Source organism: Mangifera indica, chromosome 4, assembly GCF_011075055.1.
Source record: "Mangifera indica cultivar Alphonso chromosome 4, CATAS_Mindica_2.1, whole genome shotgun sequence".
Lineage (NCBI taxonomy): Eukaryota > Viridiplantae > Streptophyta > Magnoliopsida > Sapindales > Anacardiaceae > Mangifera > Mangifera indica.
In genome coordinates, this window is record NC_058140.1 from 20,084,389 (window position 1) to 20,112,287 (window position 27,899).

At 35.2% G+C, this 27,899-nt stretch overlaps 5 protein-coding genes across 13 annotated transcripts; 2 read left to right on the forward strand and 3 right to left on the reverse strand.

Moving 5' to 3' along the window:
* Positions 1–3,474: 3,474 nt before the first annotated feature.
* LOC123213950 (non-specific lipid transfer protein GPI-anchored 1-like) lies at positions 3,475–4,792 on the forward strand. Its single transcript, XM_044633599.1, has 2 exons — positions 3,475–3,943; positions 4,402–4,792. Exons 1-2 carry the CDS (start codon positions 3,583–3,585, stop codon positions 4,635–4,637), a joined length of 597 nt encoding a protein of 198 aa, XP_044489534.1. The 5' UTR covers positions 3,475–3,582; the 3' UTR covers positions 4,638–4,792.
* Positions 4,793–5,629: 837 nt separating this feature from the next.
* Positions 5,630–11,110, reverse strand: LOC123213949 (YTH domain-containing protein ECT1-like). 4 transcript variants are annotated; one of them, XM_044633596.1, is made up of 9 exons: positions 10,932–11,110; positions 10,744–10,786; positions 10,285–10,361; positions 10,052–10,178; positions 9,315–9,391; positions 8,791–9,225; positions 7,549–8,070; positions 6,642–6,854; positions 5,630–6,206 (listed from the first exon to the last, which is right to left on the reverse strand). In XM_044633596.1, exons 1-9 carry the CDS (start codon positions 11,022–11,024, stop codon positions 5,886–5,888), a joined length of 1,908 nt encoding a protein of 635 aa, XP_044489531.1. In that variant the 5' UTR covers positions 11,025–11,110; the 3' UTR covers positions 5,630–5,885. The 4 variants fall into 4 exon arrangements, with proteins under 4 accessions (XP_044489531.1, XP_044489530.1, XP_044489532.1 ...); XM_044633595.1 differs by having other exon boundaries at positions 8,767–9,225; XM_044633597.1 differs by lacking the exon at positions 10,744–10,786 and having other exon boundaries at positions 8,767–9,225; positions 10,812–11,110.
* A 714-nt stretch (positions 11,111–11,824) lies between these two features.
* LOC123214043 (ranBP2-type zinc finger protein At1g67325-like) lies at positions 11,825–15,597 on the forward strand. The gene is made up of 10 exons (XM_044633736.1): positions 11,825–11,972; positions 12,269–12,314; positions 12,790–12,905; positions 13,413–13,686; positions 13,896–13,969; positions 14,261–14,306; positions 14,408–14,517; positions 14,709–14,733; positions 14,811–14,962; positions 15,242–15,597. Exons 1-10 carry the CDS (start codon positions 11,964–11,966, stop codon positions 15,242–15,244), a joined length of 855 nt encoding a protein of 284 aa, XP_044489671.1. The 5' UTR covers positions 11,825–11,963; the 3' UTR covers positions 15,245–15,597.
* A 2,158-nt stretch (positions 15,598–17,755) lies between these two features.
* On the reverse strand, positions 17,756–23,441 carry LOC123214041 (squamosa promoter-binding-like protein 2). 6 transcript variants are annotated; one of them, XM_044633731.1, is made up of 6 exons: positions 23,307–23,441; positions 21,056–21,805; positions 20,731–20,867; positions 19,703–19,972; positions 18,462–18,856; positions 17,756–18,224 (listed from the first exon to the last, which is right to left on the reverse strand). In XM_044633731.1, the coding sequence occupies exons 2-5, from the start codon at positions 21,739–21,741 to the stop codon at positions 18,510–18,512; spliced, it is 1,440 nt and encodes a 479-aa protein (XP_044489666.1). In that variant the 5' UTR covers positions 21,742–21,805; positions 23,307–23,441; the 3' UTR covers positions 17,756–18,224; positions 18,462–18,509. The 6 variants fall into 6 exon arrangements, with proteins under 6 accessions (XP_044489666.1, XP_044489668.1, XP_044489667.1 ...); XM_044633733.1 differs by having other exon boundaries at positions 21,056–21,795; positions 23,307–23,403; XM_044633732.1 differs by lacking the exon at positions 23,307–23,441 and adding an exon at positions 22,323–23,265.
* A 1,465-nt stretch (positions 23,442–24,906) lies between these two features.
* On the reverse strand, positions 24,907–27,815 carry LOC123213555 (4-coumarate--CoA ligase-like 1). The gene is made up of 6 exons (XM_044633015.1): positions 27,355–27,815; positions 26,685–27,266; positions 26,405–26,603; positions 26,142–26,287; positions 25,510–25,577; positions 24,907–25,420 (listed from the first exon to the last, which is right to left on the reverse strand). Exons 1-6 carry the CDS (start codon positions 27,775–27,777, stop codon positions 25,168–25,170), a joined length of 1,671 nt encoding a protein of 556 aa, XP_044488950.1. The 5' UTR covers positions 27,778–27,815; the 3' UTR covers positions 24,907–25,167.
* Positions 27,816–27,899: the final 84 nt, after the last annotated feature.

Consider the following 27,899-nt stretch of genomic DNA (forward strand, 5'->3'; position numbering starts at 1 on the left):
CTTAATTACGTGCGTACTTATTGACGTAAGACAATCATTCTTTCTCGATGATAAGGCGGCCAGGGGCTAGTAGGAAGCAGGTATTTGTTATGTGTAATATATTTTATATATTTATTTCCACTAATGTTGAAATTAATATGTTTGGCAATAAAATTTTGTAACATATTTTGCACTAGTTAAAAGTCAATATATAGCTATTACCTAATTTCATGTCTGCTCATGAATTTTATTTTCCATGTGGACAAATGCATTTGTGTCCAGAGGCAGTTGAATTAAATCATTTCATTAAAGACCTGGATTTTAAATGAATTTATTTTTCCCATTACAAGGATTCATGACGAAAATTTTGGCTATCTGATTTTCGTCACTTTATTCCCTTTATAAGGAAATTTTACGTTGTACGTCGTGAAGAAAAGAAGATTTGGAAAAAATGCGGCCCCAAAGAGAATTACTTTATTTTGCTTATTCAAGTGTGTTTGATAAGTTTCTTTAGCTTTTAAAGTAGTGGAGGAGATAGAAAGACACTATGTTAGAGAAAACTATGTTTTTATTATGATTTGATTCAAATCAAGTTGGTTCAAAGTCATTTTTTTAGTTTGATTTATATAAGATTAAAATAAATTTAATTTAAACGAGTTTAAACTTCTAAGAGTTTTATGTTATGGAATTTAAACTTAAAGGTGTTTGACTCATCAAGTCCGTAAGCTTAAAAAAACTCTATTTGAATTGATTAAAACAACGTTATTTTAATTAATATGTATTAAAATGATATTATTTTAATTGATTTGACTCAATTACAAATTTTACATTACGCTCATTTCGATACTATAGTTAAACTCGAGTTTAACTTTCCTTAAGCCAAATTGAACTCTAATTGACTTAAAAGGAGTTTGTTAAGTTTAACTTGACTTTTTCAAACCAAATCAAATTTGAACTATCCAAATTCTAGTTCGGCTTAACGCAAATCTAACCTTGGTTCTTTGACTCAAAATGGGTGTTGATTAGATCAAATAGTCAATCTATAGGTTGATGGGTTTAATACCAAAGAGAACTACTATGTTTTGTTTATTCAGTTGTGCTTGTTAAGTTTCTTTAATCTTTATGATGGTAGTAGATATATAATGATATCATATCATAAGCTAAAGTTATGTTTTTATATTCGAATTGAATATTAATTAAGTCATAGGTTGATCTGTAGATTGACCAATCTTATGAGTTAGACTAGCAACAATAGAGTGACAAAGTTTCGCTTATTTTTAAGTATTGTGGATAAGTAAACAAAAAATAGATTTATGTATACAAATAATAAATACAAATAGTGATATGTCACAATGTAATTGAATGTTATTTTATCTATAATTTAAAATCATTCAATCATTTATATATAAATTAGTATTTAGTATTTAGTATTTATGTACCTAATTTTATTGGTAAAGAAAATGGCTTTTTTGGGACTCATTGTTATGAATTTTTGGTGTCATTTATAAGGCCCGCCTCTGCAAGAATTTGGCACAATACTGCTGTTGAATTTTGAATATTTGTCGACATAATTAACAAGCGACAATGAGGATCGATACTATAGGCTTAACCAAGCCCACCCGACAAACTGACCCACCTTTTATCCATTCTTGGCAACGAAAAAAACATGGGCACTGCTCTCCCGCACTTTGCATCCTCTGAAGATGTGGGCTAGTGTTAAAATAGAACTATCAGCCGAAGTTCAATTTGAATGGGTGCTCTATGTGCCTAAAATAGCTCTGGGCCCGTTTGCATACCTAAAAATCTGTTGTCCAAGAATTCATTAGTGTGATATATGTTTTGTTTTGCCCTAAAATTTATCCTTACTCGGAACTCACAAAGCCGACATCAAAGAAGACTAGTGATTATATAAGACTAGTTATACGAATTATGTATGTAGTGGCTATCAATATTATCGACATGCAACTTAACTTAGAGTATGGATAAAAACTCTTTTATCCACAATCTAATGGAAAAAATGGGAATTGACATAATAAATTATCAAATCCATCTCCTATGAGCACTTTCATAGGGATAAATTATATTTAATTATATAATTATTCATTCAATTTTATTTTTTGTCTTATGAGTAAAGATAAAACTTGGGAGAAAGATTATTTTTTATCCAAATTTTAGTTTAATCTCAAAATTATATCTACGATCGATGAAAAATTTAAATATTCATCTATTAACTAACTGTTGTCTAAATTTTCAGTTAGAGACATAAGTAAAATTGTCATTTTATCTACAGACCATAAAATTTTGAAATTTATATCATTTTTCTCTCAGGTTTTATACAAAAAAAACTTCAACCTATTTTTAAAGTTTGAAAAGTTTATATTTCATCCATAGAATTTGTTTCCTTATCTGACAGCCATCATTCCAATCGATGACTGATGTTTTTTATTCATCTTCTAAATCAGACCACAAAGGATAACAAAAGACAACCATCCAGATACGATGACAAATGATGACGACAACTAAGAGTTGTCTTTTGTCGTTTGAAATATTTAACGAAGAACAACTCTTTGTGGCATTATCTATACGTGATGATAAAGGACAACGAAACATTATCTTTCGTCTCTTTTTGTTGATCTAGATGACGTTTTATTGTTCAAATCTGGATAACGAAGGGTTGTCCTTCGTCGAAGAAGCCCTTCACTTCTTCTCAATTGTCAACCGATCTCTTAAGTCACTGAAGATGAAACTAGAAAAAAAAAAAGTGAATTTTTTAAAGTAATAAGAGAAAAAATGATATAAATTTTTTATATTTTAGGGTTCATGGATAAAATAATAATTTTATATTTATTTTTAACTAAAAATTTGGATGTTATTTAATTTATGGATAAATATTTAAATTTTTTTATGTATAGTAAATGTAATTTTAAATTTCAATTAAAATTTGGGCGGAGAATTATCCTTTTTCCCATAAAACTTCTGATTAATTGGTCCACACACTTTCAAAATTGCACTATTTTTGTACTCTTTAACTAGTTGGCCGTATGAAAAGAAGAGCCGACTTTCTTTCAAAGACCAAAGCAGAGACGTTCACATTCTAATATGCTGCTTTTCGATCAAAATCCACAAGAAATTGAAGTAATCGCATACGTCAGTTTAACAATCTAGACTCTCTCAAGTAACTTTGGTCATGATGTGCAGGAAAAATGCCACGTGGTACGTACTACAACTCAGCGTCATTTATGGCTAAGGTAGCTCTCGTCTTTAAAACTAACAACAACTATTTAGTGGCACATTACTGCAACCCAACCACCCTGATGGGCAATATTAATAGGGGCATAGAGCACATTAACAAAACACTTCAATGTACTTAATCATGACCGTCAATCAAAAAATGGGGTCCGGTAAAACTAACGCAGACGGTCATGATGCGACTACCACTCCTAGATTGTAAACTCCAACATTCAACTGCACCAGCACCACCATTAATATAACTTCTGAGCGAAGACAGGTGTTGCACATAGTTTCACGCCTTTCCTTGCTATTTCTAAACACCAGGAGGCTAGCCTTCCTTTCTCACACCAAGTTCAAATTCAAAGCTTGACGATGATGAAGAAAATGAGGCTTCAGAGAAGTGTGTTTGTTTTCGGCTTCTTAGTCTGTTTGTTTGTTTGTGGTTCAGTTGTGAGTGATGCTGCTGATACGACAGCGGAGGAGTGCAACGATGTGTTTCAGAAGATGATGATATGTTTGGATTATGCTAAAGGGAAGAGCCCAACGCCATCGAAGGATTGTTGCACTTCGATAAAAGATATAAAAGACAGCAAGCCCAAGTGTTTGTGTTATATCATCCAGCAAAGTCATAGCGGAGCTGACGCGCTAAAGAGCTTAGGCGTGCAGGAGGATAAGTTGCTTCAGCTTCCCACTGCCTGTCAAATTCAAAACGCTAGCATCAGTAACTGCCCCAGTAGGTTTTGTCTACCCAAAGATTTATTTATTACTTGTTTTTTTATAATAATGTCTGATTCTTTTACTGCATTTGTTAGAACTGAGATTCAACTTTGATGGGTTTGCATGCATATTTGTATGCTGAAACTTTACATGCTTTGTTAAGCACGTTGAAAATGGTGAGTGCTTGAAGGCTGCTATCTAGTTGAAAATCATGACCCATCTCTGAATTAATCCTGTAGTAACTGAGGAAAAATATGTAGATAACGCGCCGAAAAAATTATATATCTGTCTCTTGTATTTTTAGTAAAGTTTACTTGATTAGGAAATTTTGTCATATTTCATTTCACCATCCTATTTCTTTCAGTTGCAGTGCTATCTGATAATTTTGTACACAAAGACATGTAATCTGTGTGATTACAGAGACTGAACATCATTTTTGTTTCTAATATTGTATTATACGTTTGGTGTGAACAGAGCTTTTAGGTCTATCTCCAAGCTCTCCAGATGCGGCTATCTTCACAAATGCATCCACAACAGCAGCTCCTGCAACCACAGGAGGGACATCATCGCCAGACAAAGCTGATTCTACCTCAAATGGGTACAAAAATGGACCATATCTTGTTTGGCCAACCTTGGTGGTAGCTGTGGTCGTCGTTTTCTTTGCATTAGTCATCACTGGGTCCGACTCTCTGTTTTCTAAATGGGATTGAAAATTACCCTCATGGGACAGTCAAGACTCTAGTGTGTTGTTGCTTTCATCGTGATGTTTTCTTGATTCAGGTAGCTCAAGATTTAATGCTTTGTATTCGTCTTTGTTGACTTTAGAGACATTATCTATCTATGCAGTTTATGGGATCTTTTTGTAGCTTTCGCACCTTGGTCAAGGCTTTCATATTTTATGTAATATGAATTGCGATGTTCAAGAAATGCTTGTCCCTGAATAAGCGTATTTAGGATCTAATTGAGAGGACATCAATGATTTTTCAGAAAGTTGTTTCGAAAATATGAAAAACAAAAAAAAAAAAAAAAAGAGAGGGAGACTTGAGCTCCTCAATTTTCCTCGAGTCAATGGGTGAAATTGCCCAAAACTAATCGAGGAAAAAGGCCAAATATTTTGGCCGTCGGAATCACAATTTCCTTTGATATTGTCAAGCTATTGTGCTAATATTCAATTGAGGGGTGGACTTAAACTAAGCCTAGGGTATGAGTTGGTTTGAACTTGACTCGAATCTATAAAGTTCAGAGTTAAATTCGATCTAGAATGTGAGCTTCAATGAAATCATTAGAGAAATTGTTGAAAAGCATTAGAGGTAAGAAATTATTGAAAAAGATAAATATGTTGATGATTCATTGGATTCGAGTTAGTTTAACTTGAACTTGAATCTAACTTATTCGAGCTTAACACCAACCTCAGACCAAGTCAGTTTGGCTCAAATTCGATTCTAATTCTTGTAGGAGGCCTCAAGATAATGAGAAACGAAATCAAACTGTACAAACTCCTTCACTTGATGGACTCCACAAGCTGGAGATCTTTACTGAAGGTATAAATGAACCCATGGCTTTATATAAAACCTATCGGGGCGTATATAAATTTCATTTAACCTTGTCTTAGGAAACAATCAAAAGGATCTTCATGTAAAACCATTGAGAACTATGAACCCTTCTTGAAACTTTTGTGGCAGAAAAAATAAGAATGTGAACATCAACAGAATATATATGAATTTATCTATACAAATTAATGTGGCAACATTTCAGTTTGTGATGTGATTGTTTTACTATTTTTTTCTTATTTTAAAATCATCCAATTATATACTATCACATCAGTTTAAAAGAATAAATTAGTAAATTTTGTTTGTATATATTGTATTATTCTATATATGCAGCATGGTGTCTCTATTGAAATCACAGAGAAGATAAGTTCCCACCTATCGGATACGTTTGATGGAAACTGTCATAGCTTAACTTCCATGGGCCACAGAGGTAGTTGCGGACAAAACAACCTTCCCAGCAGCTGAATGTTCTTTCTCGTGCTCAGTCAATGACACAGCTTCAACAAAGCTCTTAGACATTCTCTTTACGGAGTCTGCAGAAGGTGAAACCAGAATTTGTTGTTCACTAACTGCAACTGGAGAAGCCATAAGAATTACTTGAGGTCCTGCCTTCCTTTCTTGTATAGCTTTCTGCCGCTTCTCATAAAAGCTAAAATCATCTAGGATGGAAGAATACGGTTCATAGTTCTTAAAAATGTTTAACATCTCCATTCCCGGTTCCATTTCTACCTGAAACATTGAGCCAGTGAAAAAAATGTTACAGAGATAAAGGATGTTATAGAGAACTATGTTACTGAGATTCTAAAATCAGTTTTCAGAGCAGTATTATGTTACTCAGATTCATCTTTTCACACTTTCAGGAACATAAATGCAGACGTATGATCCATGCAGAAATAATCCGGATAGAGCAGCGAATTCACTGTCAAATTATGTACTTTGTACAGTAATATCTCAACTTTCAACATACCGCATAGATGCAGTATTAACAGCCAGAAGGGTTGGCATGCTTTTTAAATGAAAGTACATACTAATAATGTGCATTAATACCAATTAGAGCCGTTAGCCTAACTTGGAAACTTCAAACAAAGTGTATGCAGCTAAAGGTTATCCTTTGTCACAGTACCAAAAAATTAGAATCAAGCATGAGTCATAATAAGCTCTTACCTCTTGAGTGTCTCTACTATTAGTTGCTGGTTTGTTCTCATTATTTTTAAGTAGAATGTGGCGAAACTGACTATTGGGAACATCCTTAATTATGTGCCACTTAACAGGGAACTGTCCAGACCACTTATCCTGCAGCCAATAATCTACATTCTTGTCAAAGTCTACAGGTCCCACCATCTCTGTCACACCACAAAACTGGGCACTAGCATTCACCTGCATATGATTGTAAGTGCAAAATGAGAGATCATAAAACAACCCCAAGTTGTTGTATGTGCTTTCTAAAATAAACAGTTCTTATGGTGAATGAGAATGTTAAATCAATGAGTGATTACAGAAGAAATGAATCCACAGAGATTAGCAGTGAGACCTTCCTCATATAATTTGCTAGAATTGTTAAAAATAAAGAAGAAGATTTGAATTTGATCTATTCAATACAGGAAACAATCAACCAAAAAGGAAAAAAAAAACTGGTGGAAAAAGAGCAGGATTGAAGGAAACAAGACATGCACCAGGGAAATTTTTCGCTTTCATATGACAATAATAGGTAAAAAGAGATATAATATTAATCTACAAGCATGTATGCAATGTGTATGACTATTGGGTATGTGCATGTATCTCTGTGAAAGGCCACCAACACACCACAAATATGATGAATGGGCTGCAGAAAAACGTTTGCAGAGGTATGAAGCCGGGAAAATTAGGCAATGATAGTATTATTAAAAAACATTGCATCACTACATCCCTTCAACAATCCTCATGCCCGTCAGTGTTGAAGTATTTTTTAACCATCAGTGATTATAGCAGATTAGAGAAGTTATTCCAAATTGAATGAACCATATATCAACAACCATGAAACCAACCACGGAAACATGTATTAAACATTTTGTGTAGGAGCTGGTTAAAATACCGAAAATAACAGAAAAATTGGGCACATCCCATCTTTCTCCTTTGCTTCATGATAAGCATAATCCAACTTTTTGTTTCCATTTGGGGTGCTAGCCCAGACACCATATTTTATGCTTTTGTGAACATTATCTTCACTATAAGATTTAATGATGAAGAACTTTGCATCTTTGTAGCTGGTGATAAAATCCGATCTGTTGTAAGAGTCCCCAAGAAGGTCACCAATAATGCAATTCTTGCTATTACCAACAGCAGACCCATTTACTGTGGTCCAAATTTTTGGCTTAAATGCCCTTGGTCCTCTATTTTGCTCACTTAGCATATCAAGTGTGACACTACAGCTACAAGAGAAGTCATTGCATCTTCCCCATTGTCTAGCTTCAGTGAGAGTGGGCCAGATTTGACCATCCATTCTGATGCTAGAAGTGGAGAGACTTCCATAATCAGAGGCTTGATCACTTTGACGGTGAGAGTAACCTGTGTAGCTGGAGCCTGAACAAGATCCAAAGCCGTAAAATGATCCTTTCTGTAGAGAAGCCAGCACATGATTTCATTGTTAGAACATTCATATAAACATGACATAATTGTGAAATATGGTATGCAAGGAAAAGTTTAAATCTGGACCAACTGATACCAATAAGTAAATGATAATCAGGTTTTAGAGCAAGAATCAGATGGCTCTGACAGTTATTGAAACAATGTCTCTACCACAAACTTTATATGTGGGACTAGCAACTGCTAGCACATTCTTGAAATATAAAATCAGTTATACCATTGCATTAAAAGCACATTATATATATATATTTTATTTTTTTTTATACACACATATCCTAGTCAGGACAGTCCAAATATAATCATATCGGGACTATTTTTTAATATTGTTAGATTCACTCATTGGATTGAAATGATACTTTACAGATAAGTATTCAACGGTTATTAACCATGGTCCTGATATAATTATGTCAGGTTGGTCGTGACTAGAGAACTATTTTATATATTTATCAACTTATAGATAATATGCTATGTCACTGATCAGAGGTTCCTCAAAGCCACAGTTCAACTCGTTTGAAGCTCTCTCTCTTTCCATCATAGCATAGTAAATTACACACAGATTGGGACAGGTTCAAAAGCATTCTCAATCTAGTTTTTGAAGCAACAAAATCTCCAAAAAATGGCAGATAGTATTTTAAAGATTTGTGAAGATGTGCATAAGGAAGAAAACTAGTCCAAAATCATCCTGAGACACCTCCAGTGACCCAATTGGTTCCAGAGAAGTTGGTGGCAAAGACAATTGAAGCATGCAACTCTTCCCATCTGAGGGGCTCAACCAATCTGACCACAATCCTCCAACTTCAGATCCCTCAAACCCTTGGTGCAACAAAGCAAGCCCATCAGAGTTTCCAAAAGAGTTTGTTCCCCTACTAGAAGATCCCAGTGGAGCCACGTAATTAGGTCTCAGATGAGATCTTTTGCTATCCACTTGGAGATCAATAGGTACAGGCAACTTTGCCTGAGGAACTGGAGTTGGTGAAAGAATATAGGAACTTGGAGAAATATTTTGCCGGAAAGAAAATGGATCATAGGTAGAAAATTGTCTAGCATTGTACAAATGACCATGATTACTGGCAGTAAGCTGTGCCGTGACGGGAAGCCCAACAGATGGGGATTCATTGTGGATGCCCTGTATTTGGAGAAGATAACAGATATCTCAGAAGAAGTATTTGGGATGGCAAAACAACATAACTTTTAAAGTTAAGGGAAAATACACACATAAGAACCACTTTCCAGGACTGCATTATTAATATACGGAAGATATGCACCCTGTTTACCAGCTGCATTGTCATAACCTGAGAGCCAATCAAGATGGAAAACCAAGAATATAAGAAAAATAACTGCTCTATGACAAAGCAGCAAACAGTTCAAAAATCCAAGCTCCATGAATATGCCTAAACACCTGAGCAACCATAAGCAAAGAATTCTCATCAGCAGGCCACAGTTCATATTCATAGACTCCTTTCCCCGTCAAAATCCCATTCAAAGCCCAAACTTTTACTAATGAAAAGAACATCATCATTCAAGCTAATAGAAAGCATATTTAGCGAAACAACGACTCTCCCAGTCACAGTCACATGTTCTTAAAGTTAAGTTTCACTAATTCAAGGAGAAAGAAATGACAAAGAGAAACTCACCTCATAAAACATGGAATTTTCAAAAGTAGATCATGCAAGATTAATCTTTTAACAAAGCAGATTCACCTAAAACCCATGCCAAATATAAAACTTAAGTTCTCTATTGACATACTAGCTAAGAACATACAACCCAGCATGAAACATTTGCTATGCTTTCAACCAATATATTATGAAATTTTCACAACAAAATTCAGTATTTCTACAGACAACGAGGCAAACATAATTTCTTGTAAGGCATTTTTTGTTGAAATTTATATAACATATATGTTGCCAACTCTTAAAAATAATAAACTTCAAAAGAAATATTAAAAAACTAACTTCCATTGTACAATAATGGTGGATGAAAGGAATAGTCATTGGATACACATCCCATCTTCTGATATCCAACAGAAGCCAAAGCCGATGACTGATCAACAGTATCTCTCCGACCAATTGGAACTACATCCTGCAAAGAATAGACATTTCATCAATGCCATCATCAGTGTTATAATACAAATTCAATATTGCATGAACCATCCATAATAAAACTTATACGAAGGCAGAGAAAGTACGTGACTATTCGACATGTTTGGATTGATGATTTTTTCTTCGGTATCCAGGGTAAAAAAGTCTGAAGCTTCAGCACGGTCTACAATTCAAGAAATGTGACCAATTAGTAGTATTAATAAACTATAATTTACAATCAAATATATCATCTTGCACAGCTAATTAAGTTAAAATGGGTTGTATTAAGGAACGATTTCCCGATCATCATCTAAGTGAGCAATGGTATCATCGATATCTAAGAGCATATGAAAACAAATTCAATGAAAATATTGACACATTTCTCAGCAGAAAACGAATGATCTCAACAAAAGAAAAAAATCACTGCTCCTTGGATTGTCTAAAATCCTTTAAAATTTACAAAACCAACGAACCCACAAGCCTTAAAATAGAACAAAACACAAATCAAAAGGATGGACTATGAAAAGATATAAACAAGGCCTAAGAAGCGTATTCTGATAACATACCAGTAGAAGACAACAACCGATCAGAACTTGGCTGCGCCATTGCCTACAGAGAAAAAAATGTAACTTACCAATAAGTATGCAGTGTTTGGGAAATAGTTGGTGAATTAAAGGTTAGATTTTGGTGTGAGAAATTGATTAGAAAGCAATGAAAGAAGAGAGGTTTAGGGTATAGAGTGGATAGACGGAACTTGGCAGAAGGCTTGGTGTTGTGTTGCGTTGAATTGGGACTGGTGAGAGTGAGATGGGTAGAGCCCTGATGGACGGGATCGGTACATTAGCATGCAGCTTCGCCAGTTTCTTTGTTGAGTTGGCGAAACATCACTCGTCCACCTGCTCCCATGCAACTACCGCCCAATAAAGCGTGGATTCTATGTTAATTGAGTCGGATGGAATTTCTGATTTGATTTAAATAAATTGATTTTTAATTAAAATTCTAATTTAATTTAAGGTTAACTCTTTTTTTTAATATGATAGTAATGACGATATTTTTTATTTTTTAAATGATAATATTGATTTAATTATTATTTTTTAATAATATTATTTATTAATTTAAATGAGTTCATATTTAATATTTTAACTTTAATACAAGTTTAAACCAATGTAAATTTAACTCAATTTAATTAAAATTTAATATATTTTAAGTGGATTTAGGTTAGATCAAATTCTTTTCAAATCAGTTTAAACTTAATTATAATATCAAATTGAATTTAAACCGATTTTTTTAACACAATAATCAAAATTAAATTAAATTAAATAATATTATATATATATAAACCAAAATAATATTATTTTAATACACTCGAATCCAACTTTATTAGCTCTTGAATTTAACAAGCCGACTGTCTCAGAACTCCGACTTAACAATACAAAATGAAAATGCGACAAATCATAGGTGGAAAATGAACCAATAAGAACTTGTTGAGTGGATTTTGTCAAATTGGGCAGAACCGTTAAGCCGTCCGTTTCATATTAGGTAGGTCCCACTACCAGCTGGACCGTCCACATTCATCCAGCAATTCACCATCTGGTGTGCGTTGTCTGCTAACTTGGGCAATAATTACACAAAATTTTAAAAAATAAAACTAACCCCGTTACGGCGTTACCTTTTATCGCGCCTCGCTCCTCAGTTCACTGCGTTATCTTTTCTTTTTTTTTTTTTTTTTTTTTCTCTCAACCCAAACGGTGAAGCTCTCGTCGTCGGTCACTACCTCTCCGCCTCTATGTCTCAGGTATCGGCCTATAACGATTCTTTCAATTTGTTTTTAATTGTTTTTTTTTTCTGCCGTTTCAAGCCCTAGTAGATCTAAATATCGTTGCCATTGTATTACGGTTTAATTCTGTGGGAAAGTTAGGGTTTCTTCGAATTTTTTTTTTTTACTACTGTTATGTGATCCTTCAAATGCGTTTTTTCTTTTTGCAAAGTAATTGTTGACTTATGGTTACGCTGATCTTTCAAATGCGTTTATGTATTTTATAGTTAATATTTATTTTTTCTGTTAGTTTAATTCTTTTATATATTGTTCAGGTTGATAACAGAAATTCCTCGGCTGCCAAGCGCGCTAGAACTGATGGTAGGTGGTGCTTTTGCTTCTGTTTGTCTGTGGGTTTTTGCTCAATTCCCAGATGTTTGTTTTACTTTTATATGTAAAATGTCGAATCTTTAGTGGATAGTGTTTTATCACTTTATTGTTTTAAAAAATTACTATTGTTTGAAGGAAAATATAAGGAACAATTTGATTGCTATTGTTTATGATCACCAAACTATACACAGGTTTATATGATGAGGTGGATGATTGAAATTGCATTTGTAGTGTTTAAGAGACATGTATGATACTTCTTTAGTGATGCATGTGGTTATGCAAAAAAATTTCCATCAAGGTAATAAATGCATAGTGATTTGGTAAGAATTTCTTTGATACTTTGGTTGTGTGCACACTTTTGTTGTTTATGCTTATTTGATTTATCTCCTCTCTTGAGCTTGGTTATACAAGATTTGAATTTTTTCAGTTATTATATTGAGACATGTTTAAATTCCTGGTTTCTTAGGTAGTCGTAGGGAAGACGATTGGACCTGCCCTAGCTGTGGCAACGTCAACTTTTCATTTAGGATGACTTGCAATATGCGTAATTGCACCCAGCCACGACCCGCTGATCATAACTCGGTAAGTCATTTGCTGTATTTACTGTGTCTAGAATGTTATATTGCAACATGCTCCTTAAAGTTGAAATTGTTTGAGATTCATATTTTTGGACAGATTATCAATTAGTATCATATCAATCGTCACTCACCGTCTTGCATAGATTTGCTAGTCATCTACATATACACTTATGTGCATAATTCATTAAATTTCTTATATTTAGTTTCTGTTATATCAAAAGTAGGTGAAAGCAATTCACTGCTGTATTTTTTTATAATTGTTCTGCTTTTAAACATGGTATTAGTCATTTTATGGGATTCACTTGTTTCATGCTGTTCATCATTTCGTCTGCTATTTGGTTCCTTGATCAAACTTTACTAACAAGATTTTTTGATATTTATTGCTTTTGAATTTGTTAACTTACTATTGAATTGATAACTTATGGTTCACTTTTGATTTTGTTTCTTTTTGACTGCTTCAGGAATATTTTATTTAAAAATTTTTCTTAACATTCTATGCCATTTCCTGCAGAAATCTGCTGCGAAGCCTATGCAAGCGCCACAGAATTACTCATCTTCAGCTCTTTATGTTGGTTCTGGTGCACCCTCTTCAATGTATCTGGGCATGCCCCCTTATGGTTCTTCCCTTTTCAATGGTACATCTATTCCTCCTTATGATGTTCCATTTTCTGGGGGCTCAGCTTATCATTACAACTATGGCAGTCGCCTGTCTGCTGGGGGTCCTTATAGACCGCTGCATATGTCTGGACCAGCTCCTTATTCTGGTGGATCAATGATGGGAAATGGTATTTTGCTCTATTTTCTTTCAGTATCATCTTTAATTATTCTGTCATGATGATTGCATATGTTTTTTGTACTTGTTATTTTGTTCTAACTGCCTACTGTATAAATACCTTCTCTGTAAGTGCATATCTTCTGAGAAGACAGTGCTTATCACGACAAGATTTTGTGGTTTAGTAGTAATGAAGGTGATCATTTTCTTCTTTTCCTGCAGGTGGGATGTATGGTATGCCACCCCCATTGATGGACCGATATGGCTTGGGTCTGCCTATGGGCCCTGCTGCAATGGTATTGTCTAAGACGCTCTAGTATGAGTTTATTCTTATTGTATTAATGAAAATGTTGCTCGGATGTTAGGTTCTCTGTACTTGACTATATTTGATGTCTAAAGTTCTTTAAGGTGATGTTGTAAGCACCATCAGCTGATGATTTGATGCCTTTGGGTTAACACATTAATATGTGGAGAATGTGTTTTTGGTCAATTTCATTGTCTTGTCCTCTCCTTACCATTTCCAGCATTTAGTAGAGTTCCTTTTGTTGTATGTGTGTTAGAATTTATGATTGTACTTCTTTGCTCAGGGGCCAAGACCAGGGTTTTTTCCAGATGATAAATCCCAGAAAAAAGGTGCAGGGTTGTCACCTATAAACTACATTTAAATTATGATGCGTTGTGGCAGCTTGTTTATGCTTTAACTCTGGCCCCTTCCTCTTCAAATGCTTCTACAGATGCTACACGTGATAATGATTGGACTTGCCCCAAATGTGGAAACATAAACTTTTCATTTAGGACAGTTTGTAACATGAGGAAGTGCAATACGCCAAAGCCTGGATCCCAGGTTTGTGCTTCTCTAAACCTTTTGAATCTAATGTTAATTTCTCCTAATAGTGTTATTGCATGGTACGGTTTTCCTGTTACATAATTAGCTATTTGCATCATTTTGTTAGTGTTTGGCACTGCCCATGATAATGCATGATTTTGAATCATCTTTTAATTTTGATTCCTTGCCACTTGTTCTTGCAAATGCAGGCTGCAAAATCTGATAAAAATTTAAGTAAGTCCGTATATCTCTGTAAATATGGTTGGCATAATTTTTAAAATTTTAATATTAACATGTTTCATGCCCTTCAGAGCAAAAGATGCCCGAGGGCAGCTGGAAGTGCGAGAAATGTAACAACATAAATTATCCATTTAGGACTAAATGCAATAGACAGAATTGTGGAGCCGACAAACCAGCTGAATCAAAGAATTCCCTTTCACCAACACCGGAAGAGAATGATCAGGTCTGTTGTATGACACATTTCTTTTGTATTTCTGCTTGCTGCTTGAAATTTTTGTTTTCATCAATCACATATGTGAACTTTACAAACTTAATAAGAATTCGACTTTATAAACCTTGTGTGGATATGAATTTCAGCAAAGGTTACCTTTCTTCCCCTTCCCCTTCCCCATCCCTTCCCTTATCCTTTTCTGTTGATTAGATCTTGAATCATTCCTTGTTAATTGTCATTTTTCTTTTTTCACCTCTGCATCCATTGATTTGCAATTGTCTACTGTTCCAGTGAGTACTAGGACATGTTTGAGGGTTGAGAAGGTCCAGGGTTGTCATCCACAATTGCTCAATATTGGTGTCTGAAAGTCAGTTGTGTCATCCTCATGTTGCAGCGGTTGTCGAGTTACTCTACCTTCTCATCATTTGTGTCAAGTTGTATTAAATGTGGTGGCATTTTGTGGTCTTTAATCTTTATGGATCCTTTGATACATATGTGTCAGCTAGCTTGGTCTGGCAAAGATTTTACAGGTTGGTTCTGGTTCCTATTAGTTAGGCTTTTATACTTTTTGGAAATCAACTCATCTGTTCTAGTGCTACCCCTAAAATTTAGATATGTTACCAGCTGCTAAAAGATTCTGGTTTGCATGTGGTTTTGAATTGTCTTCATTTGTTGGATTGTTGAGTTCCCGACTCGCCCAATTTACTAGGCCTCATCATGTCTTGTAGAAAATGTGGGATTAGAAAATGTGTCTGGTTATTTGTATGGCTGCTTTAGGAGATCTATGCCCGGACCATTTTCTTCCCCGTTGGTTGTCTGTGACATGATGGATACCACTCTGGGTATGGCTCATATTGGATCCAGTTTTATGACCTTGAAAACTGGATTAGTTTGCCCTTAAGGGCACAGATTGTGTCACTAAAAAGCAGTTTAATTGCAACAATGCACTTCAGTACATGAAGGCTAGCTAACCTATTCTTGGATACATTGAATTAATGAACATTTTGTACATTTATGATCTTAACACTGTGTAGTTGGTGCACTCTGAGATTCTTTTGTAACTTAAAACTAGCCTTATGGAAGTGACTGGTGAGGCTGGCGTTTAGATTGTTTAATCACATTTAAACTTTTTCGGAGATCAGAGTGTACCATTTCATGTCAATTTTAAAGTTGATTTAGCATCTAATATTGTGGTTTTCTCTTCTATGTTTGCATCTCTTTAATGAAGAGTCATAATAAGGTGGGAATGAGAATCATCTTAGACTGTAAGGGGACTACGTTCTTAGAGAGACCTGTATGCAACTTGTGTCTATTACTCTGTAGGATAAATAAGGATATGAATGTGAGGCCCATAGTTAGTTTAAAATGTGCAATCTTTAGCCGTTTCTAAGTGTAATTTATACCCCAGTCATATAACATGTTTAAGGTTTCCAATTAACAGAACCGTATGAGCTGGTTAGATAGTGGTGGGTTGTTGCTGGTTTGGTAGGAGGGGTGGATCTGATCTCCACTGGCTTAGATCGAATCCATGGCTATGCTTAAACAAGTTGATTTTCGGTTGGAGTTATAGCTTAGTAGCCTGGTTTTTTTGTCTATCTGGTGTTACTAGTTTTTTCGTTAATGACACGGTTTATCCATCCAATGATATTGTTCACTAGTTTGAGTGAGTTTGAACTCAAACTAAGCATTATGCATATGATCTGAGATCGGGTTGGCCCTATCGGTCAACTGTATTCTTGGGTGGTGAAGAAATATTTTAACAAAGCGTATTCTATCATAGTCGCAATGGAAAAGCACTGTTATTGGAAGGGGCAAGGAAGGCTTGAAGATTTTTCAGCCCAAAAGGAGTAGTAAGAAATATCTAGTTGTGGATATAAACTGAATTTCAATGCCATTACATTCTCTTAAACCAGAGTATCTTCCAAAAACTATTTGTTAACACTAAATTCACATATAACTGAAAGTAAACGAAAGTCGATAGTAGACGTAAATAACACATTGAGGGTGCCTAAAATTTTAATCAGCTGTCATGACATTATTTCAAAATTCGATTACACAACGAAGTATCTGAGATTACCATTCGCATGAGTTGAAGTTTAATAGCACCCTGTTATTGCTTGTGTAAAATAATGTTTTAAAATCCAGACTGAACTGGTTAGTTTGATTGACTCGACGACTTCTGAAATTTTCCCCTTTTTTTTTGGGCAATCGCTAACATTTAAATCTGAACCTTAACAATTAGTAAGGTTGTCAAAGCATGCAATATACTGTTAAACCATAATTCTGTTTGAGTGTGTGCATACATTTTTCTATATATCAACAGCTCTTATGTTTTGACCTAATTGCTAGTCTGACTGTAATCGGATCAAGGCTCAATCCAATTATAAAAACAGTGTAAAATCCCAACCGTAGAAAAACTTGAATAATGTGTCCCACCGCGCGGAATGAGCCCTCAAGATATTTTTGTTTCACGAAGCAGAAGTCCTGCTTCTACGACCTCACATGTCACATTATATATAGGTGCAAACAGCAATTGCATCTATAAAGGGAAATAATTAGAAGAGAATATGTTGTAGAAAGATTTGGTTGGGTGAAAGATTTTTAGCATAATTGCGGAGGAATATAATGGAAGAAATAAGTGACAAGTCCGCGGGGGTGGGGGGAACCAAAAGAACGCTTGACATCCTTTTGAGGTACTGCATTTTTCCTATTATTGGAAGTAGCTGCCCACAAAGGCTACAAGTCCCCAAAAATCTGAATAAGGTCTAAGCCCCCATATGCCCACAGTCAACTGCCACAATGGAATATTTGTCATGTGCTGGATTCCATCCAAGCTAAGCCTAGGGCTGGCTCAAGCACGGATTGAATCCATAATAATCAACTCAAAACTCATTCAAATCAGTATACAGTGTTATCAGAAGTCTAACAACCTGATAAACAGTATCATTAGAAAAGATAAACAGTGGCAGAATTAACAGTGCCGACCAAGGCACAAACAAAAGGAAACTCTAATTTCAGATCAACTCATTTGAGTTAAACAGTAAATTCAAGTCGAACCATCACGGATGATCAGATCCACCCCTTCTTCATCGATTAAAAGAAAATCAATGCAATAAAGACTTGAAAAGATGTCTGATCTGATACCTTTGCTTTTCCGACACCAAAATTATTAAATTTGATTGATTTCATAATTGGTGGCAATTCATCATTAATGAAGCAGGACAAAGTCTGTCAGAGGGAAAGCAGCTCCATGAAACTTCTCAGTCTCTGCAATCTGGTAAATGATAAAACAAGTAGTGATGAGTTTAACTCGAAGGCGAAGTTCAATCTAGCATAAGCAGTAAACTTTTGACTTTGAAGCCTTACTAAAAGCTATTATCTGTTCATGAGGGCCTCTTGTCTTTTATATCCAAATACCTCCTTGCTATGTGACAATACTGGACTCTAAATTAATGGAAAAGGAAAACCAAACATGAACTTAGGCAAACAGTCAAATCTGAAATTAACTGACCTTTGAATGTGAACTGTTAGGCTGAAATCATTGATAAGGCCTCAGCAGTCAATTCAGATGACTCGAATAAAACGCATTCTCGTATGGCGCTCTGAACAGCTGGATCTCCTGGATGTAGTTATCTTCATCATTGTGTGAAGACAAGGTATGCACTTGGGATTCAGTTGACCCTTTTTGAGTCCGCCTGTATTCTGATGAAGCAAGTGTAGAACCATGGGCCACTGCATGTGCTGCAGTCTGTGGCATGCTGGTAGTATGACTTGTATTTACAGGGTGGTTATGTGAAACCTGTTTTGGCTCGCATAAAGCCCATGAACTTGTTGACAGAAGAGAGAGAGCACGATGGCAATCTTGTGCTGCACCGTGGTTGAAAGAAATCATTGATTCTTCTACACCTGCAAAAATTAGTCACCTTATAGAGAAGCAACGTAGAAGACAAACAGAAAAGATCTACCACAATAATGCCTTGGTATAAGCATACCGAAACTTCTCTTAAAAAATACACCTTGCTTGCATGTGTCTTATCAGATGCTTTCTCTGAACTATAGAACAGATCAAAGTTTGCTTCTAAAATCTAAACCTTTCCAATGTCTTAAAGAAGAAATAATAAAAAAAACTGTCCAGTTAATCCACATCAACCATTTGCATGCTCATCCTTTTCTTCACTGAAATACTATAGAGGAGGTATACTTGAACATATTTGTTTGTAATCATTCAAGAACCAGAAATAAAAAGCTTTAACATCAAATTTTGTTTACACGTGACCACTTTACCATATGTCTGGGGCAAAAGCTAATGCCAGTATCTTTGCATAAAAAAGTTGTTGTACAACAATAGCGTCTCATTAAATGGGTAAACGGGTCAAGAGTAAGATATTTATATAGCAGAACTGAAAAAGAGAAATTACCATCTACCAGAAATCTCTAGCTTTAAGCTGAACAAATGCCCTTGTTTTAGCGGCCTAAATACCTAGAAATGTCCATAGCAAAGCTTCCAGTAGACAGTTTGCCTGTGAAAATTTTGTAGATAACTAAAGGAGCTAAATCATCTGACTCATGAATTAGTGCTATACCAGCACCTTGCCTAGAAAGGCTGACCAATGGAGCACATTTGATTAAAATGCAAATTTATGAGGGAATACCATCAGAATTGTTACAAAGGTATTAAGCTAGATAGCCTGACCAAGAATAAAAAATTGAATGCCATAAAAAAATTTCCACAGAAAGAAAGAAAAAACAAACCTTGGTTGAGAATCTCAACTGTGGTACCCTTGGCCTTGGACAGAAAGAACCCATTAGAATCATCACGATATGCATGCACTGAATTTGGAACCTGATTGCCTTGTAAATGCAGCAGCCCACCAGTGCCACCAACTTTTGAAGGCTTTAACACTTGTCCTTTTGTTTGAATGGACTTGGAGCTACATATGCCTTCCCATGTAAAATTTTCACTTGGCTTTGGTTGACCAAATGGGAGTCCACTCCAAACAAAATTCATCTGTTGCTTCCCATCTGCATGGAGAAAGAAAAGATCATATCAAACTTAATGCATGGATATGGTGTATTTGAAATTATGCCAGATCAAAAGATGGTTGTGAGTTGGACCATGGAACTTGCTACAAAAACAACTCAAATAAAAAATAACAAATCTGCAGGACGTAGCTCACAAATGACAATAAAATATTCCTCAACAATTTGATGTAAGCACGCAAGTTTCAGAAATCTTTGATTTTCAAATCATATTTAAAAATAATTGAAAGAATGCTAACAGTTTGACTCTAATTTATCACATCTTGGACAAAGATAATATTTGAAATTGGTATATAATGTATTATAAAACATATTATGAGAATTGATAGGTGTTCCATGGATCCTGAAACTGTGCAACTGTATAACAAATATAGCTCCTCTATTCAATTTCATGGTCATAGATTACACCATATATTTCTATTGCTAATTAATTTTATATAGCAACAGATTAACTACAAGAGTTTTTCTTTCTGACATGTAAGCAAGAGTAAAAATTAATATTTCACCTTAATGCACTATTTACTAGACTAAAGGCATATTCAGTAAAAGAAATTTTGAGTTAGAAATGGAAGCTACTAGAATAGAAATGACTGGTTCATATATATCTAATATAAAAGACCTTCATTTCACAGTTTGTCAGAAAATAATATAAATAACCATTGTTTAAATTGATGAGGCAAAGCAGCCAATCTTTTAAATAGCTGGAAAAGGTATGTGAAGTCTGAGTTTCCAACCAGTACCATAGAGTGAGGAAGACAGCCTTGCTGGATTTAACCTGATAGCTTCTGGCTGTGCCTTGCGGCGTCTAGCATTGTGATCAGACAGACGCCTACGACAACTCCTCTTCTTTTCATCAAATTCCGACAGACCATGGAACCTTCAGCATCAAAAAAATAAAAAATAAAAATCATATCAACTATCGAAATTCCTCATGATGAGCTTGAAGAATTTCAAGATTTTAAAAAAAAAAAAATTGAAAATCAAGAGAGATTGTTCATAATCTGAATGTCCCTCTGCAATAGTAACCAAGACAAATCATCTCATGCACCAAAATCAGAGCTTTACCTGCTACACTGCTGGCAAAACCGTCGTTCAACACCACTTACAATGACCTTTGGGCACTTTGAATGACCTTCACAAACTCTATGTTTGCGATGGTAATCTTTAGCTGATGAGAGATCCAGTCCACAGCCTTCAACTTGGCAATGCGCAGCAACATGTGTAGCCTGGGAATTGGACTTGGATCTCTTAGCTGGGGCAACTGATGATGCAGGAGTCACAGCAATAGATGAATTTTTAGTATTGCTCCCTGCAGAAACATCTTCAAAGTACATTCTTTTTCCAAGCTTTAGCCCAAGCAATGGCTCAACAGTTCCAACTGAAGCCTCAGGTGTGGGAGAACCAGTAGTTGGCTCAGTCCTGGCAAATTCTTTGGGATTGCCAAAACCTTCAGGATTTTCCCCAAAAGCCTCCAAATGAAATTTGGATGTTTTCATTTCTCCCATTGATGATGAATTATTGGAAGCTGACTTTGAGCTCTTTGACAAAGATGCAAGTCCCAAATCAGAGCCAGAACCACCACCCCCTGATGAAAAGAAAGATGCAGAGTCGATGCCCCCATCTCCATCAATCTCCCACTCTGTTTGTTGCAGCTTCCTAGGATTTTCAGCAGCTGTTGCATTGAACATCATAAGGTTTTCCCAATCCCATTGCAAGGGGATCTTTGTATTCCACTCCATCAGTGAACTCATAGAATTGATTGATACTTCACAGGCTCTTCTCCATAAAATGCACTAGCAACTGAGCTGCCAGACGCTACATGTGGAAGAAATTTAGTATGTAATTATGCAGAAGCCAAAGACACTAACAATAAAAAGTAGTAACAGACTCTACATGAATCCAACAGCATACAATGCAGCAGATTTATCCAAAAAAAAAAAAAAAACCCTCAGGTACAACCAGAGGATACCCACCTTCAAATCTCATATCTACAAGTCCCTGGCCATATAGAATCTGGCAATTATTTTCCTTTATTTATTTCTATGATTCAAAGGGCTACTTATATCACAAAAAGGCAATTATTTTCCGCTTTGATAGAAAATTTTGGGTCGCTTGTCACCCAGCTTAAAGAGATCTAACTAGAGTAAAATTAGTATCCCACTCTATAAAGATGTCAGTCTCCAACATGACAAACCCAAGAGTTCAAGCAAATTCTGAAGCTCAATATGCCCATCAAGAAATCTCTTTTCCCATTTTCATACTAAAAAGGAAGTTAACTACTAGAATCCAAACAGACTCTTATAAAGAAACAGGTAAAAAGACCACCACTAACCAGTTTAATAACGTTGATATTTCTTCCCCGAATAGCTGGTGTAGACTTTAAAGTCTTGTATCTAAATCTGGTAAGGCCTACCCTTCTCCAAAATTAACTATCTTATTTATTTTGACTGCAGTTTGAACAACATTGACAAAGCTTACTCCTCTCTCTTTCTCTCTCTCCAATAATTGTAATTTGCAACTCTATTGGACAAAAATGTTCCACGTTTTACCTTCAATAATTCTCACAAGCAAAACTACAGGTTTACGACTTTGTATCCGACCCCATGACAAGACTCATCAAACAGTGAAGGATTGTTAGAACTTAAAATTCAAAAATAGAAAAAAAAAAATCCTATCCGCCAGGAAATCCACACAAAGCTACTGCAATAAAGCCCAGAAAATCTATATTTCTATTCACCGAAATAATCGATATCGGCAGCCATTTATCTTTATTATATAATTGAAAACATTAAATATCAATCTTCAAACACCAATAATCACAACAAATGCATCATTAACATCAAATAAAACATTCTACAACTACCAGAGAAAACAGATCAGGTCATTCCTAGGGTTTCTGTCCTAGGTTGAATTAATAAAAGGTAGTGAGAAGATCACAGTGTCTCAACTTCATAACTAAGTAAACCATTTTCCTGAAAAAGAAAAAACCGATGAGTCATTTTTGGTTTCACTTTCCGAGGTAAAAAAACTGAAAAAAAGAAAGGAAAAGGAAAAGCATCTTTTATATTGTTTTCCTTAACAGTCTAGACCAGACAAAGACTCCATCAACAGTAATAGGAAATAAAAACTTCAATCTGCGCGGCAGAAAGAAAAATGATGTGATCCTGTTTCTCCATATTTAGCTACAGTTAAAGGTTTCTCATCATTATAAGCATAACATCATCATTCGAAATAAAAATAGAGCTCGTAAATCCCAAGGCACAGCTAGAAGAACAAAAATAGAACAGAACGGAAAGGAAAGGAAAGGAAAGGGTACCTGAAAGTAATGGAGACTAAGAGTGAGAGAAGGCAATTAAAGCATGAATAAGGAAGAGAGGCTTTTTCAGAATCAAGTCGTATGTATCGTTTAAAACAAATAAGGGACATGTGGACTGTGGAGAATGGACACACCACCACTTGCCGCTGCTTGCTTTCTCACGCTTTTTACTGTTTCGCTTTTTTGGACGGTTTCCAAAGCTTAATTAACCTGTCAGACTCAGTACTCAGCACTGCACTGAGTCGGGCTGAGTCGACCCGTTCTTCCGATAAGTTGACTATTAATTTTTTTATCTTAAATAGATTTCAAGTTACTTCCTCTAAATTAAAATTAATCTAAAATGATATCTTATTAATTCTCAACTCGTTCAAGTTTAACTCAAACTTTTCTTTGCTCTCTTATATTAGTTAATCTGACTCCTATTTGCCAAAAATTTTAAAAGATTTTACAAACCTCGAAGACTAAGATTATTCTAACCTAATTTTTAATGCACTTGAAAATTGCGACTAATTCAAACTTAACAATAATCGTGCCATTTATTATTTAATAAGTCCATTTATTTGGATTATGAATTTAGTTTTCCAAAGGGAGAGTTATGTGTAATAAACAAAGTTTATGAATGTGTGAAAACATATGATACTTTGTGCTTATGAGTCAAAAGGGACCAAAAAGAATTATATATAAATCCCTTTTTTTTTAATATAAAATCTAATATTGTTAATAGAATAGTGTAGTATTATACTTATAAATAATTAATATGTTATTATATAATTAAATAATATTTAATTATATAATAATATATTATTATAATAAAAAATTATATAATAAAAACTAAAATCATTATTTTGATTATTTAAAAATAAAAAATGGTTAGAGATATAAATCGGATTACAACCAAAGAGAAGTGGAGAGAGAAACAACATAATAAATGCGATGGATGAGATTATAGGTTAAATCATATTTTAATAAAAGAAAATGACAAGATTTAATATATTATAAAAATATAATCGTGGTACGTCATGTCAATCCATCAAATCTTAAGACTCACAAAATCATAGGTTGTACTTTTGCGGTTTATAGAGTTTAATTCATAAAATATAAATTTTATTAATTTTTATATTTTTTAATTTTATGAGTCATATAATATAATCTCTAAGTTGCAAGAGAGGGAAGAGATAATACGATTTGAGTCAAGATTGGACAAGAAATTAGCCCAAACAACACCGCCCTAAATCACAATTTGGACATATCAAAACCCAAATGGGTGTCTTGGGTGACCAAAAAAGAAAGGAAGAGTTTTGAAGAGGAGGAAGGACATTAGGTTTGGCAGTAATTGGAGGCTAGGGAAGGAAGTAATTGAAGGCAACTCCAAAAACAGAGGAAGGAAACTAAAGTAAAATGATAAATTTTTAATTTTTTACTACAAATAATTTACGCGCCCAATTAAAAAATATTTAATTTAAATTAAATCATAAGTGGGAAAATATTAATCATTCTTTATCATTAAAGCTGTCAAATCTGGAGAGGAGATTGGAATATTAAAAGAGGTCCATTTTTGCAGCAACATGGGAAATAATAGAAGGCAGGGGAGATGCTATGATTTCGCGCACAAAAAATAATATTATTATCAGGCGTACTTCACGATTTGTTCAGATCAGAAAATGGGTGGACAACGGAAGGTGGGTCATGTCACTTTAAGCATATATTATAAAAATTTTATTTTAATTAAGATTATTTTAATTTTATGTGGCATGGCATTGATGTTGGCACTAATAAAAATTTAATCGGCTTTGAAATCTCATGCTTATGATTAACGCATGACCCCCACGTGACCATGGGATGGCTCTTTGAATCTTATTTTTCAACTGGCTATGGTGGGCTTGGCTCTTCTGATCTTCTTCATCTTCTCCGCCATTTTTTCTTTAACAAGTCTTCGCATTAATTTCCCGGAAGGAGACTTGGGAATGGCGTCCACAAACTGCAAAACTCTCACTTTCTTGTAATGGGCAACAGTGGAGGCAACATAATTCATGATATCTTCTTCGCTCTCTTTGGAATTTGCGTTCATCACAACACAGGCAGCTGGGATTTCTCCAGCCTCTTCATCAGGCAACCTGAAGCCAACAGACGCATGCAGCATAATGATGTAAATTGCTCTGAATCGTGCAGCTGAAAATAAAATTTTAATAAAGATGAATCTTACGGAACCACTGCAGCATCTTCAACAGAAGGATGTGAAAGAAGGATGGCCTCTAGCTCTGCAGGTGCTACCTGTTAAACAAAACTATGATTTTTTTTTTTTAGTGGCATTGATGCTAATTCAAGGCTCCATTTTCGTCTCCTCATTCGACTAAGTCGTTGATAACATAATTGTATCCCACTACCTCACCAGGGCAAATGGTTATAATGAGAATCAGAAGCTGAAAAAAGTCTCAATGTATATGATTAAGATTCCACCTGATCAAAAGGATATGTAATTGTGATATACTTCAGTCAAAACGGGTAATGACACCGATTTGATTGTTCATCTACTGATATTATCCATTTTATCAGTAAAATTTTTCATCTTTAAAGAGTTTTTTCATGGTAATATGCATTAATTTAAATGAATTCAAACTTAAATTCAAATTGGGTATTATGGCTTTAATCTAAATTTGAATCAACTTCAAACTCAACTTAGATAAGATCTAATCCACACCCTTGTGACTTTTGGCGTCTTTTAAGTGGGTGGTAGTTGAGTGAAATCAACAGTAAAATCATGTGATTGACTGATGATGCCAAAAGAAAACTCAGTAAAAAGAAATAAAAGCAAATAGGGTCATCTTTTTATCTTACTTGAAAGCCTTTGTACTTGATTAACTCTTTGATACGATCCACAATGAAAATATCTCCATCGTCATCTATGTAGCCAATGTCACCAGTATGCAGCCAACCACTCTTGTCGATAGTCCGACTGGTTTCCTCTTCATTTCTATAATAACCTGTAAAGTTATTATGAGTTTGCCGACATTAAACTGTGGATCAATCATTTTACAGCTTCAATTTTCACATCACAATGGCAAATAATTAAGAATCTTGCCTGTGTAAGTATACTATACCTTTCATTACACATTGGCTTCGAACGCAAATTTCACCTGGGGTGTTCTTGGGGAGAGATCTACCAGTGTCAGGATCAATGAACTTCACTTCTAAATTCGGAAGAATGAATCCTACTGAGTTTTTCTTTGCAATGCCATGGCCTTTAGTGGGATCTCCATGAGAAAGTGTGATGCAACTATGTTCAGTCAGTCCATAAGCCTGTGCCAAAAAAATGTTAAATCAATAAACCACATTACAGGCCTCCCAATTTAATTGAAAGAACATTTATATTATGCTTACCTCCTGGATTTGGACGCCAGGGAACTTGTTTTCAAAGGCATTAACAAGTTCAGGGGCAAGCGGTGCTGCGGCAGTCATGACTGCCCTTAGTTTGAGCTTGCTAAGATCGAATTCCTCAACAATGGGATTTTTAACCAGGGCTAAAATAATGGGTGGAACAATTGGTGCAAATGTGATTTCATGTGTGATAAGAGCATTCAAAAATGTTCTTAAGTCAAACCTGTTTATCATAACAATTTTACCCTTGTTTCTAAGCGTGGCACAGCAAATTCCAGTGATCCCATATATGTGAAAAAATGGAATTAAGCCCAAGGTGGTAACTTGGCCTATCATTTCAGGTCCTACACTGAAAAGTGATGAGCAAAGGTTAGCAACAAGATTTCTATGAGTAAGCATTACACCCTTTGACATCCCTGTGGTGCCTGAAGAAAAAGGAAGAGCACAAAGATTAGTCTGTTGGGTATCTTCTTCAGTAAAATAATTGCCTGCACGGTCAGCTGCTTCAAGCAGTTCACTCCAATTTATGGCACATTCAATCCTTTCTTCACCTACTACAATAATTGGTAGGCCTAGACCTTTTACCTGCTTTTCAACACAGCACAACACCAACCAAACCAAACCCATCAGGCTTTTTACTGATAATGCTAATTAAAAGATGCCCCTTTTTTACCTTTTCGTATATTGTGCCATTTGTGACAATCAATTTGGCATCAGCTGCCTGCACTTGCTTCTCAAGCTCTGATACATGAGCTGTGGGGTTGGCGCCCGAAAAGACACAACCAGCAGCCATGATTCCAAGGGCAACAATGCCATATTCAGCCACATTTGGCAGCACCACAATCACCACTTGTCCCTTTCTCAAGCCGAGAGATTTCAGTGCCTTTGCAAATCTCTTCACGTCCCTCACCACCTCAGCATAAGTGTATGCCTTCCCACTCACCGCTTCCACAACTGCCACCTTGTCAGCGTACAATTCTGCATCTTGGAGAACAAATTCCGGCAATGTTAAATTATCAGGCACGGCCACAGCAGGGTATTTACTACGAAAAATTATTTCCTCGTGCTGCTTTGAATGTGACTCGGCCTTCTCCATGGCGGTGACTGACTATGCCTTTGGACACTGAAAATTTTAGAATTGGCCTGTGCTTCAAAGAAGATGAAATTGATTTATATTTATAATCATACTCTTTGTTTGAACTTCATTAGAGTTTACTA